The 14,847-nt window shown below is 46.6% G+C and overlaps 2 protein-coding genes and 1 long non-coding RNA gene across 4 annotated transcripts in view; 1 reads left to right on the forward strand and 2 right to left on the reverse strand.

The window, feature by feature from the left end:
• BID (BH3 interacting domain death agonist) overlaps positions 1-6,161 on the reverse strand; it is a 31,817-nt gene extending 25,656 nt beyond the window's left edge. The window contains exons 1-2 of one of the 2 annotated variants that reach the window (XM_072873967.1): positions 5,845-6,161; positions 3,581-3,717 (exon numbers count right to left, since the gene is read on the reverse strand). The gene's annotated coding sequence lies outside the window, so the exon portion shown is untranslated. The remainder of the gene's footprint in view (positions 1-3,580; positions 3,718-5,844) is intronic. The other variant, XM_072873958.1, reaches the window with a different exon arrangement.
• Positions 6,162-6,719: 558 nt separating this feature from the next.
• Positions 6,720-9,832, forward strand: LOC140657246 (uncharacterized). Its single transcript, XR_012044263.1, has 3 exons — positions 6,720-6,959; positions 7,232-7,364; positions 9,636-9,832. It is a non-coding gene; the product is annotated as an uncharacterized lncRNA (long non-coding RNA).
• Positions 9,833-9,880: 48 nt separating this feature from the next.
• Positions 9,881-14,847, reverse strand: part of MICAL3 (microtubule associated monooxygenase, calponin and LIM domain containing 3) — a 165,887-nt gene continuing 160,920 nt past the window's right edge. Inside the window, exon 39 of the mRNA XM_072873982.1 lies at positions 9,881-14,824. Within this exon, the coding sequence (XP_072730083.1) occupies positions 14,640-14,824 (185 nt within the window). The 3' untranslated portion in view covers positions 9,881-14,639. The remainder of the gene's footprint in view (positions 14,825-14,847) is intronic.

Consider the following 14,847-nt stretch of genomic DNA (forward strand, 5'->3'; position numbering starts at 1 on the left):
AAAAAACAGAAGCTATAAAGATACTCACTATGGGAAAGTTTAAATACTGGATCAGCATGGGTCATTTGAGAATACATATCCAAGGAACAATATATCATAAGAGAACCTGATCAAAGCTCCCTGCTTAGTTAAAACAAGTATGCTTATGCAACAGCCAGGATGGCACTCACGGAGCTACTAAGTGACAACTCAAAGCACAGGACAATTTACTTTCAAGAGGATTTTTTCAGACCAGCTGGTACTCCCCAGAATGATTTAAGTGGAGCCTGTTCACCTTATCGGACTTGGAACATTCACTATACAGAAAAGACTTAAAGCAGTTATGGAAGAAGGGGTACAAAGACAAATCTTCACAACAGCATGCTTATCTGCTCCGAAAGCATATACAACCCTGTCTCAATATTTGACAGCTTCTCCAAAACACAAAAGTGATGTTTAGGAGGAAGGAAGCCCACTTAAAATTCAAGTGTATCATAGCTATAACACCTCTTACATTCCTTAGTTTTATGAAGCAACCACGTACCAGTACAGGCAGCCAAAGAAGGAAAGCCTGACACTGGTCCTTTGATTACACTGAGCACACTGGACCTTAGGAGAATTCTCTCCCATCATGTTCTATTTCAACCCCCTACTCCCACCACAATAATTAAACTGATAAAGCCAGTGAAAAATCAAAATAATCTTGAAGGAATCTCTTAAGACAGGAGCCCAGACATCCTCAAGAACCTCAAAGAGGAAGTTGCGCATCAAATCAGGCAGCCAAAAATTATGGTAAATCAAAACAGCATTCATAGCCCTGATCAAAGCCTTTTGACAGCAGCGCCTCATTCACATTGTGAGACTAAAAGAAAGCATCATCTCTTTTAAACACCTTTAACACAACGTTACACAGCTAAAAAAAATCCTCTTTCAAAGAAACATAGCAGGGGCCATTTGGAAACTGTGACAGCAGAATTACAGAACAGTTGCCTCCAGGAGCACACATTTCCTACTGCTGAGGCAAACCTATGCAATTACACAAGATGCCTCAGCATGCTACATCGATCTTCACTTGACACTGCTTCAGGCTCTCTAGCTGTAGGTCTAAAAGCACAGTGAAAAAGTATCAATTTTACAAGGAGAGAACACATGACCATGCATGAAATAATGCAAGCCATTTCACTTTCAGTTTTAGCTTAGGAGGAAACACAGATTAACATTGAATCCCAAGGAGTGAATATAAAACCAAAATACAGCACCTAGCTGATCCAAGTGGATCTATTTTGTATGGCTGTTAATCTAAGGCTCTAACAACAATAACACCAAACTACCAGGAGTTACACTGACCAAGGAACGTATTTTCTCCTTTAAAGGAGATTAAATAAATAGCCCAATACGTTAGCAAGACCTAGGCATTGCCCATTCACTGTAAACCACAGGAATACTAGGAACTGATCAAAGGTCGCAGTGCTTTATCAGAAAATACAGCAGGTTTGCAGACACTTAAACAAAAATTCAACATCCATGTGCACAATGATTGCACACACAGTCCAATTCCCCTGCTCATACCTTCATCAGTGAAGCTGAATAAAAGCTCTGAGATTTTAAAGGAAAGTGGTGAGCAAAATACTGGGGTAGGAGGAGTTTAAAGCCACAACAACACTGTCCTCTCCTGTGAGGACATTCTGAGGATGCACTGAGGTGTAGAGCCCTTTCCTTGTGTTCACCAGCAAGGACAGTCCAACCAAAGCCCACCATGGCCAGGAAGCACTCTGTCACCTCCATGCAGTGTCATATTGGTGTAAAGAGATAGGAAAGCCAGCAGACTGGATCAAGAACAGAAGTTACTAAGTGCCCAAGGCACTGCTAACAACACTCTAAGCCGTGGGGCTACTGAAGGGGATGGGACTGAAGGATTCTTAGAGCAGCTGTTGCAAAGAAGGGTGTGAAAGACATCAACACACCACTATGTTCAACACACCACTTGAGCAATTGCTTCAAAAATCATGCAGGAAGCAACGCATGCTATCTCATCCAGGTATAAGGAGGGGTCTAATGCACACCACTGGCAACTACAGGGTCCTGTTCACTTCCCAGTATAGTTGAGACAACAGCAAGATGTGCAGACATTGTTCACTACAGACAGCCGGTACAAATCAAGGCAATCACAGAAGCTTAAGAGATTGCTTTCAAATGCAAAGAATGAGACTGGACACTCTGTGTGACTCAATGTTTCTTTTTACATTTTCCTTTCCCTAGCCGCCTTTTCTGGTCTGGGTCAAAAAAAAAAATATCAGACTTGTAAAATCTCTGGGGAAAGGACCAACTATTCTGTAATCATTACTGATGAGTTTTAATTAAAGCTGAACCCAGCCTCCTGCAAGCCCCTCCAACCCCAAGATAAGCCATACAAAACTAACAGGGGATCAGACTTCAAGTAGGAGTTTTGCACCTTTGGCCAAGCCATGAGTTCAACTCCCTAATTAGAAATATTTGCATGTACTTGGCTTCACAGAGCACACAGATACAAAGATAATTCCAGCCCCAAATACTTCATAATCTGACATAGACAAAAAGCCACAGCATGCTAGGAGAAAACCAGAGGAAGATGCTTTGCAAAGAAATATCAGATTTGTGGGCAAATTCTGCTCTTTCACTAGTTGAGGAACTGCTAACTGGTGGAAGTGAAACCTGCTCATCTGCACTCAATTCCCTTCAGCAGAGAAAACCATAAACCAGGCTGATTCCTCTACCCTCTACTGCTTGTTAGTTCATACCCTGCGGCCACAGGAGCTGCTTTATCAACAAGCCAACACCTCGTAGCAGCTCCTCCACATCAGCAGTCTTTGCACCGAGCATATAAACCTGTTAACAGTTATTAGGTCCCTACTCCCACATTCGATGGGACATGAGGGAAGTGATAACTTCTAAACATCAGGCCACTTCAGGAAGGTCTCCAAAGGTAGCAGTCGCTAGATTTATGTGCCTGCCTGCTTATGTGCCTGATTAAACATTTTCATTCGATTATGAAAAAAAAATACACCTGTTTGATCCACCAGCTCCTCAGACTCCTGCCGGGTGTGGATGACTCCTGTCATCCTGTTACACAGGAAAAATACAATACATGGAAACAACATGGCACAACTGACCCCAGGTGGGAGTGCTCAGTGAATACACACACACTAGCCTTCCCTAACTATGTATCACAGCTCTTACTGTTTTGGGAGCCAACAGAAATCAAAAGCCACACTGAGCACGTTTACATGGTCCTCATGTTATCCAAAGGTATAGCATCCTGGTGCTGGGTACAGGCACACCTAATTCCCAAGAGCAGAGACTCCAGGTTTGCACAGGCAGCAGTGGTGGAGTGTAGCACAGGTTCCGCTCATGGGGCACAGTGAGAAACCAAGCTGAACTCACTGTCTCAGCTGTACTAGCACCAGCTGGTGTAATCTGCTTGTAAGAAATGGGAGGGTGGGAACCCAACAAAACCACCTAATCAAAAAAAATCAGTCTTATTTTTCTTACTAAATTCAGCAGATGCCACCAAATGCAAACAAGAAGGAGCAGCCAAACAAGAACGGGAGATTTTCACACCGACCTTTCTTAGTACAGGGCAGCCTATCCAGAAGACTTACAATCAGATGTTACAGTCTGCATGTACACAATGGAAGTTTTTTGCCTCAGCTGGTCCCTAAACCCTGCCAGTCAGTTACTTGTAATTGACAGACAAGAGACCTAAAAGAGAAAACAGGAAAATGGGAAGAGAGAGGTTGCAGAAATTCAAGCAAATAACAAAGTGCTAGAATGCTTCTTTATACAATGCATTCCCCCAGTGTTTTTGTGTAACACCAATGGCACAGATGAGGTCACAAGGAGTAGGTGTTGCAAAGCTTTACCCTAAAGACAACTCTGAACAGCGTTAAACTTGCTATGTAAAGAAGTTGCCAAGGAGAGAAAAAATGCACAAGAAACCCCCTTTTTAATTAATACCTTTTAAGATGTTGTACTTCCACAGGCAGGTGAAAACAGAGTTTCAGTCTGATTAGTGACAAAAAGTTACAACAGAACACCAGTCTTCCCCACAAGTGGACTTTTGCAAAAAGTCCTTTACCAAAAAAAACAAACACCTTAAAAATAATTTCCTGTTGGGGAACCACCTTGCTCCTTCCTCCACCAAACTCTTTAATCATTTTGAAAAGATAACAAAACAACTACCCTACAACAAGATTGTAGCCCAGATACCCCAAGAAACATCAAGAAGAGTTGCCAGCTTCTCCTGAAATAAGCATGGACTTTCTGGACTAAGACTTTAGCAATTTAAGTAACTCTGAGGCCCTGTACCTTATTTTTTTAGTTAAAGCTACAAGTATCATGCTTTAAAAGAAGACAAGAACCTCCCCAAACCCACTGTCACTCCAAGGTAGAGAGACCATCACCTGACCATGTGCATTAGAGAAACACCTTTCTAAGGAACAGGACCTGCTCACTCAGTTCCTTTCCACCTCGCACACTACCCAGCTTCCTGCTCCAGCCTCCAGGCAGTCACCCTGAATTGAACATTGTCGTTGGGTCACAGAAACGTGAGTGCTGCTCACAGGAAACAAAGAGGCAGCCAAGGCGCTCACCACCTTAACAGGCAGCCACAGACACCTACAGCTCTGTGGTTTTGTGGAAGGTAAGGAGCCTGGAGAAAAGCACACACTGAATTGACTCATCTGTCAATCACCAGGTTTTCCTACACATTATAGCACTATTATCAGAAATCCTTTCTTGCCTTGCTTTCTTGCTGTAGCTGCCACTCCCCATATCCCTCTGTTGCTGGAAAGCTGAGGCAATCATGGGTCCCTCTGGAGTTGCTGCTATAGGATTAACTCCTTACTCTCCCCTGCCCGGCAAATATCCCTCCAGTCTGAAAACTCTCACCAGAGACTGAGGACGAGATGTTGGACTTTACCAAGTAGGACAAGGCAAGAGAGAGCTTTTTATGGTTTATGAGATACCACCTAAGTGGAAGGGAAGACGGTCTGCAATAGAAAGAGAAAAGGGGGCAGTGACTCGATTACAGCGGATGAAAGCAGAAGACGGGCCGGAATAAATAGCAGAGCGCAGGCTCAGTCACAACACAGGCGAGAGCAGCGTGGATGGAAGACCGGGACAGCGACCAGCAGAGCGCAGAGAGCACGCACCGAGACAGAGCTATCAAAGGACTGAGAGAGGAGGAAACGAAGTAAAAGAAAAAATAACCGAACCGCTGAAGAGCACGGTCGGATTCAGAAGGCAAAAAGGAAACGGAGGATCTGCAGGGAAGCAGAAGAGCTTCCAGCATCAATACGAGACAGCAGAAACCCCACGCAGCCCTCCTCAGGATCACTGACCGGTCACTTCAGCTAGCAGACCGAAGGGTTGCGAGAAGCAACCGGGAAGCCAGGCCCTGAGGTCCCCGAGGCGACACCGCCGGGCGCGGGGTGCCCCGCCGCCCGGGAGCCAGCGAGCCCGCCCCGCCGCGGCAGGCCCGACACCCGCTCAGCTCCCGCTACTGCCGGCACCCCTTCCCAGGGCGGGGGCCGCACGGCATCCACGCCGCGGGGGGGTCGAGGTGGGCACAGACCGCCAGGGGGGGGGCACCGCGATGCTCACCTCACCAGTTTCCCGCCCTGCCCTCCCCCAAGCCCGGGCAGGCTGGCTAGCTGGCAGCGGCGCTCACAGCGCTGGGGTCCCTCCCTCCGCCCCGCGGAGGAGAAAGGAAGGGGCAGGTGCGGCCGTGAACGGCAGCGGTGACCCCGCGGAGCCCTTCCCGGAACGCCGCGTCCTCGCCGAGCAGCAGCGCGGGCCGAGCCGAGGGCAGGAGCGGGCGATACTCACTTGGGCGGGAGCGGGCCTCGGCGGCGTGGCTCTACTCCCCTCAGCTCAGCGAGCGCGGCACCTCCCCGCTTCCTCCTCTCCTCCCGGTATTTGAGCAGCACCAAGCCCCGCCCCGGGCCCCCTCGGCGGGGCGGGCGGGAAAGCGCAGCGGGTCAAGGGGCCGGCGGGCCAAGGGGTTGGTGGTCAACGGCCGCGCGGGCTAACGGCCTGGCGGTAACGGCCCGCGCGCGGGGTGGCGTGGAGGGGCGCTGCCCCCTCCGGCCCTGTACGGGGTAGGGCTGGGAGGGTGAGGCGGCGGCGAGGCGGTGAGGCGGCCGGCCGGGCCCGCCCCGCCGCCGAGGGGGTGGGTGCGGGGCTTTCCCCGGCGGGGCGGGGCGGGGAAGGGAAGGCCTGCCGGCTGCCCGGAGCTGGCGGGTCACGGCGGGGCGGCGCGCCAGGCGGAGGGGAAGGTGGAGTCGGCTGCCCGCCCGCCCGCCCGGCGCTTCTTCGGAGCAAGCCGGGGGGCTGTGAAACAGCCCCCAAACCGCGGCCGGTGCCGGAGGTCTCCCCGAGCGGAGCTCCCCTCCCGCCGGCACAGCCTCCTCCGGAGATCCATCAGCTTGGGGGTAAAGCAGTCCCGCGCCTTTGGCCCCCGCTGCTGGCAGGATTGTTCTGGAACTCCGATAGGTTCCGACCTTGTGCTTCTTGGCCTAAATCTCCTCGTATCCCATTTATAATTACTTACATCCCTGCCAAATAAATTTAACTTTTCCTTTAATATAGTTTTAGGGGTTTAATATAGCTCTACTTAAACTAATTTTTATTTAATACAGCCTTACAGTTTTAACATAGTTTTGTTTAAAGAAATGCTTACTTTGTATTTAATACAGGTTTCCTGTCATGCTCTTTCTTCTTCCTAAGATGCCGAGTCACGGTACCACTTTCAGCCTTTGTTTTGCTACACAGAGCACGCGAAGGGTGTTTAATCAGGAAGGGGCTGATCACAGAGTGCTTTTTAAAGTTTGGGGGATTCCGCAAAATGAAGACCAAACCAATTCTGATTCAGGTTTGAGACATGTTGGCCAGCCCATCAGGTGGCTTCACGCTGGGAATTATGTAGGGGAAAAAAGTGACACGTAAGTATCTACCGACTTTTGTAAATTCTGAGGAACTGAAGAGAAGTTTCTGTTTTTTCAAACTGTTCAACTTGGAAGGTCGGCACTGCTAGCCCCAAGTGGGCAAAACGCATACGCTCTCTTCCTTCTGCCCAAAGCGTATATATTTATTTTGAGAAATCTGCTTTTTTGTTTGTTTGTTTCTGGTATCTGAGTAATATAGATTATTTTATATATTTGTATAGAAAATTTTAATAATAAAAAAGAGATGTGATCTTATCTTTTGCTTACAGGAAACCACGTGATTCCTGTGTCTGAGACATTCAGAAAAGCACCACATATTCAGCAGATTTGGAAATACTTGTTTATCCGCTCCCTTGCTGTCCACAGGCATTTCTACTGTTGCAAAGATGCCAAGGGAAAATGGTACTTTTTCCAGAGCTCGGTTTGGACAGGTTTTCTTTCTTTCCTTATTTTGAGTGCTGCGTAAGAGGATGCAGGCTAAGGAAGGAGCCAACTCTTCATCGCTTCCCTCACGTAGTATCTATAAAACAAAGCAGGAGGCTCCCTCCCTCCCTCTGGCTCTCTGGGAAGATGACGCTGGCTGTGATGCAGTGGAGCAGCCAGATGCCAGCACTGTTGCTTTCACCCATTACCACCTATAGGATCCTTTTCTCTGGTAACAGCTCTGTTGCTGCTGACGCTTAGGATTTAAAGGAGGAAGATGCACTCAGGCCCTACTTGAATTCTTAAAGGGAATCTCCTCCAAGAATGCTTGTCCTGGAGAGATGTGTGGCTAGGTGGCATCCTTACAGGATGAGGTTTGCATTCTCCTATATGCAGGACTTAAAAACGCAATTGCTAATGTAGGCAGCTGTCACAGCACTCATGGTGAGGACTTTTCAAAATCTGTTAAACACGAGGGAAGCCAGAATGCCAGGTTTTTCACCTGCTCTTTGCTCTTAGTGTTAGGCACGACTTCCCCCTAGTTATCTTCCCTGGCAAGTTACATTCATTGTCTTTAACCAGGCTGAGTAGCTGTATAACATATCTTCTGCTGCCAAAAAGAGGCTCTGCCAAGTCTTGGCTTTGCATGTTACTTAATGAACCCATTAACACCCTTCTTCCTGTGCTGCTCCTCAGAGCTGAGGGCACGTTCACAGTCCCTCCACAGTAACTGCCCCACTATTCCTTACCCAAGCGCTGCACCCAAAGATTTAGGGAGGGGTCACGGTTCTGTGCATGGGGGAACAACGCAGGGAGGGTGAGGCAGCTTCGAGGGAATGAAACGTCACGTGCAGAAAGGGGCAGAGGCTCCTGGAGGCTACTTTCATTATCAATGGAAACTGAAAGCAGCAGCTGCCACCATGCTGGGCTCCTGAGGCGGGATTTCTTTGTTAGAGGGCCTTTTTCTGGTGTTCTTTCTTACACACACAGCTAATCTGTGCAGGAAGTGTGACGCTGCTCATCTCGGGGGGGCCCTCCATCCAGGGCCAGCGTAGCTCTTTGCCAAAGCAAGCAACACAGGAAGGTCTCTCAAGGAGAGTGGTTGTTCCAGCCATAGTTTATAAAATAGCAGAACCTCTGGTCCCTAATTGAGATTGGGGGCTAACAAGTTTGCAGTGTAATTAAAAAGCCGTGATGCAAGTGTCACAAGGCTGGTCTCCTAAGCTATGAATGGGAACCGATCTCCTGTGTCCCAGAGTCCAGTGGTCACTTTCCATATATTCATTTCTCTTTTGGCATCAAGGGAGAAATCCATGCAGACTGGCCTTTTGACACCAGAGAGATCCCTCCCAGGTAACCACAGCTTTCTCCCACTACTATTTAAAAGCAAGAGACGAAAAGGACAGGAAGAATTCTAGGGTTTGAAATGTCCCCAAAGAACTACCGACTGCTGAGCTGCACAAATGAAGCAGCAAGCTGTGTCACTCCTGCCACCTACAGCACAGCCTGCCATCCCTGGCCTCCATGCACGGTGCAAGAGGAAATCTGAGGCCCATCATCCCCTGTTGCCATAATAGGTCTGCTTTAATCCAACTGCTTTATGAACACCAGAGTTTATCCTTTGTTTTGAAAATGGTTGGGCAAGCTAGAAAATAAGAGTCATTGTCTGGGATTTCCCCGGCTGGGATTTCCCACAACATCCTGTGTGTTTTCTGCCTGTTGAAAAAAAGACACCAAGTCTTATGATTTCCCTCACAGTCTACTTAATGACTGCAGTGCTGCTGATGGGATGTCATTCCTCCGGGCTTCAAGCTCCTGATGTTTACTGGACCCAGCACCCACCACGTAGGCTGAATATCCACCCTTTTCAAATAGGAGACACCCAGACAAGATGCCTTTTCTGACACACGAGCTGGTGAGGTCCAACCTCTGAATCCTTCCAGTCTGTTCAAGGGGCACAGTTCCAGAGCTCCACATCGCTTAGCTAACCTTCCTGAGCTGGCACAGTGCAGATGAGACATGGACATGGAGTGGTGGAGGCATAAAACAACACAGGAGGTCAGCACACAGGTGTTGATGTCATTCACCCCTTATTTTACTAAATGCTGCTACACCAGCATCAGATGTTGACGCTAGTATTGCAGGCTAAGGAAGTGAGCTACAGCTACAGAAATGAAATCCTAGTTCCTACAATTCAGTTTACATTACCTTCACCCCTTCTGGGCTATTTATTGTAATTTCTCTTCACAGAGAATCTGAAGAAACAATGTAGAATACGGAAAAAGGAGGACCATGTATTGGGGCTATATCAAGATTGATTTGTTTGTATCTCAGATAATTCAGATGGGCTCCAAGTGTTCCAGCAGAAGAGAAACTGAAGTCAGGCCCTTTAACACCTAGCTTTTTAGCTCACCTCAAGACCACCTTCCCTCCGCTCCCAGCTTCCTCGTGGGAGTGAACGCAAGGGAAACAAACGGTAACTCCACCAACAAAAAGAAAAAATAATTAATGACTTTATTTTTTTTTTAGTTCAGTTGGCCATCTGAGGTGCTAAAATCTCAACACCAACAAAGCAAGTGTGCATAAAAACAAACAATAAAACACAACCAAACAGAAGAAAACAGGCTGGAACAGAGTTGGTTTTTTTACAGGTAGGGTATACGCTTTTCTGTTAACACTCCATACATGCCAACCATAAAAGCCTTGAACAATCTGAATATCAGAGTTCGCTTTCGTACAAAAGGGAAGATGCCAAAGCAGATCCCTTCACCTGGATTAGACTTCACACACACACGCATGCACGCACAGACACAGAGTACTTAAATTACTGCGATGCCGTCAGAACATGGCACCTTCCCCTTCACATCTGCTTTCAGTGACATCCCCATCTGCCCGGCTACCCTGCCTATAAGCAGTACTCTGAGCAATCCAAAAGCAGGAACTTTTGGAAAGCTTCTAATCTCTCTTATTTTGCAACAGTCGAGAGCCAGCGATCTCTTTCTCTGTGAACTATATACAGGCTGGTTTTTAGTATGCTTTAGAGTTCTCTTTATTGCAGACAGTGGCAACTGAAATTCCCATAAAGCCATATTGTGGCTTTTCAGTTTGTACACGGGAGATTTTATAATGCAACACCTTTCTTATCCACTGGAGTCTGGTGTAAACGCTTAACTGAAAACGCATTTTAAAAGAATGTTAACCAAACAAGGTGTAGCTGTGAACATTTTAGGAACAGCTGCTAAGAAAATGGAACTGCTGGCTGCTCTAGATCATGCAGTCTAGACCACTTATAATACTTCATAATGTTCAGGATTAGGATGTATAAAAATATTAAAAACCACCAGAGTGCACACAAATGTGGTGACTAGCTCTATGCAAGCACCGTGTTCTAAGAGAGGCCTAGGCATTGCACAAAACTCAGATTCTTGACCATGGGGGTAACCCAAGGATCCACTGGTGTCTTTACATACAAACAAATATTTACATAAAATGCAGAGACGGATAGAGAGAAGGACAGACTTTTAAAACTTGCGGTTTGCTCTAAAATATGTTTAGCGACGCAGGTTGTAACATGCCCTAGCGAGACTGTGGGGTATTGATTAACTGAAAGAAGGAATATGTCTGGAAGTTGGAGCTGAAACGTCTTGTCACCTCCCCACGCGTAGTTCTTTGAAGCTCAGGATTTTACAGCCATTTGTGAGTTTTAATGAAAACATGGTTAAAAGGAACAGAACAGTTAAAAAAAATTGTACTGTGAAAACAGCAGATTGGTTGTTTTGGCAGTCCTCACTCCCCCATCCCCATTTGCCTCCTGGTTGTTTCCAGGAGGTGGTATCCCCCTCCCTTCCCCGCAGGGGACTGAAGTGCTTGCCCCATCCTCAGTGTGCCCATTTCAAAACGAACACAGGTTAGGTTCCAAGCTCGGCTCTCCTCCTTCCTACTGCAGGAAGGAAGCAGCTAGCCCCTGGTACGGACCGTGTCACATGGGGACGGATGCCCTTGCATGCCCACTTCTCGGGAGCTGAGGGCCTTTTTGCTCCCCTCATACGCGAAATGGACACACGTCATTGAATGCACACGGCTGAGTCATGCTGCTGCCCACCTGGGCAGCACAAAGAGCTAGAACATCCTACTTGGATTCTGATACAAATAAGGGATCTTGTGGTCACAAGAGCCTTCTTCAGCTTTAAAAATATAAAATTTGAATTAAAAATATTCAGACAGTAAAAAAACCCAGTATCTGATATGCAAGTCATATTCTTAAAGTGCAACTGAACAGCAAATACAAGTTGTGCCTTTTTCAACCATTTTGATATAAAAAGGCCCTTTAACATTCCCTTTTGTGTATTTTTTATTAATTTGTGTGTGTGATGTTAGCTCTTCATTTTAATTCTCACTGCTGGAAGCCTTCAGCATAACCTAAAGAGTTCAGTTTTAGAATACGTGGTTTTCCCCAGCAATAGGGCATTACACCCTCAAGTGATACTACTCTTCAGGATTGCGAAGATCTGGCCAGTGGCCCCCAGCATGAAAGGGAAAAGTAGTAAACTAGTATTTCTTCTTTAGGATTTCTTTCTGTTCTACAGCTCACATTCAATGATCTTTTGTTAAAAGTCAGATGTGGTCCATATACCTAGTGCACTATAAAATGGACTGAGGCCAATTCTCTGCGCAAGACAGTTCACAATAAACTAAGCATCTAGCTTCCCTCTTCCTTCCCTCCTCCTCTCCAGCTTCCACTGGCCCCTCAAATGCAGACAATGTAAACTACCGTTGCCAATTTGACTTGTGCAGCTGGCCCCTGCACTGGCAAATGGGGGGAATTCTGTTTGTTGGACATCCTGTTGGTAAGCCACACTCCGTGATGCTGGTATAGCTGGTACCACTTGCTAACATGCACAATTACTAAGTAGCACTGCAGCTGCCTGTCTGCCTGGTTTCATGAGCATCTGGATTTAATTTGTAATGCCCTAGCAGAAAACACTAGGGGGGATAAAGGAGGAACACTCGAGGCGGAAAATAATGTTTCCACAGTTAACAACCAGCACCGCTCAGAGTCTCTGGGGACAGTCCTACCCATTTTTCCTCAGCCTGAGGTATGCTCCTGAGTCAGAGGTGAATTCAAATCGTAGACCCTGGCTTACAGAAGACCTCTTTGAAGGAGGTAGAGAGCCAACAGCAAGAAACCATGCTAACTTCTGTCCTGGGGCAAAAGATTAAAGGATGTTCAGCCCTGTTTGGGTACCTTGCACCAACAGGGTAAGTTCAAGCTGAAAGAGTCAGTACACTGTATGAATATGCTTGGGAATGGAACACTTTCTCAAGGACATTGGGGAGCAGGCTTAGTACTTCTTTAACAAGAAAAGAACATTGTCAGCATCCCAAGGGGGAAAAAACTTAACACATCCATTAAGGATGGCACGCATACCCAACGGACAGTGCTATTTCAGCTCTGCGGGAAAAGTTAAGGATGTAGCGTGCTCAGGGGATGTGTCAAACAGTGAATGGTGCTGAATTGCTCAGTGCATGTCCTGCTTATTGCGTAACGGATGATTACAATGAGTACCCTCCTGGCTGAAAAGCAGCAGCTTCGCTAGCTGAGCCAAAAGGAGCTTCTTCCAACAGATGCAGCAGGAAATGTGCTATTTTTGTTTTCATGGAAGTCCCTCTAGCTGTATCTCAGGAGTGTGAGGGTCCCCTCTTTCAGTGAGAGACACACATATGGGATATTTCTACCTCAAAGTTTTGGCTTTCTTGTTATAAAAATGTAAAATGTAAATAAATTATAGGTTTATTAGTCCAACAGAGGGAATCTGGGATGCAGAAGAAAAGTATGCTAGGAACACAAATAGATTCTTGCAACTCCATGAGTGCACAGGATTTTGTCGTAAAGGAAAACTTCTAGGGCAGGATGCATCCGTGGGTCCAAAAAGGCTGCCCTTGCTGTGAAGCAGGGACCAATCCGCAGTAGTGTCTTTCTCTATTAGAGTTAAAACACTCCCTCCACAATCAAATATGTGTAACAATCAAATTATTAATAAGAACACTAATAAATAGCCACAGGTAACAACGTCCAGTAATTTAGAAGTGGAAGTTGTAGGATGCAGCAGGCACACACACCCATCACTCATCCATTTTTTTCCTAAAAGATACAAAAATGAATCTTCTTTCAAGTATTAAAAAAATAAGTTAATTGACATAAAAGGGTCAAAGTGACTGAGGGCCCAGGCAGGTCTTAAGCTTCGTTTCCAATGTGCAAAAACAAAATACAGAGGAAAAAAACACTGAAAAGTCTTAATGGTGGTTCGGTCACTTAAGGGCTTCTCCCTTTTAGGGGCCTAACAGCCCGGGAATGCCGCCGGGTAACACCTCTGCCCCAGCACACACTTACCACTGTCCCACAGTCAGTATTTTCCAGTGTCAAAACAGTCACAACAAAAACAGAAGAAAGAAGCCCACCAGCCTCTGAGCTGCAGCCATGAAGACTAAGGCCAGCAGTAAGCTGTCTCTCCAGTGTATAGCAAAGCAGACGGGCATCTTCTCTCTTTCTTCTTCTCCCCTTTTTTCCCCACAAGAAGATTTAGGAGGCTATGATAGGGAGAGAGTCCTCTGATGCCCACATCTCTCTAAAAACCAGGAGGCAGAGAGTTCTATCACACATACGAGTAGTATCTTCTCTGTCTCATATTTCTTCATATCCATGCATAATGATCAACTGCAGGTTTCTTTGGTGGGGAGGAAAACTAAAGCAAAGAAGGTGTTGCCCTGGGCTTCTGGAGCTCTCTTGGACAGCTGACTCCACCATACAGGCTGCTACAGGCTGCTGTCGTTTTCCAGAGAGGGTTGCCACTGCCCTCCCTTTGATTAAAACTGGTGTAGTAAAACAGGAAAGGAATGGACTGCCATAAATCCAGTTTAGTTAAGGGTACTTCTTCCCTTAACCTCCTTCCCCACACATGGATTATTCCTCTCCCTCCTACCGCACACACAAAAATACGGTCCATTGTATAGGACCTCAAGGAGACTCCACAGTCTCAACCCATTATCTTCAACTTGGCTTGCAGACATGTAAAACTTAAGCTTCTGGAACCAACACACTTATCAAAAGGCTTCTGAGTGCTTCAAACCAAAGCCCTGCATGCTGTTGAACGCTTCGGAGGTTTCCCCTTCAACATCTTCCTATCCATGTAATTCTGGCAAACTCAAGGTAGGCCAGCTGGACAACACAGACCAGCAGAGGTAAATGTGTTAAGCTCAGGACCAGTTCAAGCTAAAACCTTTGGAAAGCATGACTGCCTCCAGGTCCTTGTCTTCTTCTTTTTCTCTAAGCCGTTGCTCCTCAAGGAGAGCCACAAGAGAATCTCTCTGCTCCACTACTTCTAGCATCTCGTTCAGGATCCTCTTCTCCTCTGAGAGCTCCTCATCTGTCTTCAGATGATCTACAGAGATATCAAAAATAATC

Source organism: Ciconia boyciana, chromosome 1, assembly GCF_034638445.1.
Source record: "Ciconia boyciana chromosome 1, ASM3463844v1, whole genome shotgun sequence".
Classification (NCBI taxonomy): Eukaryota; Metazoa; Chordata; class Aves; order Ciconiiformes; family Ciconiidae; genus Ciconia; species Ciconia boyciana.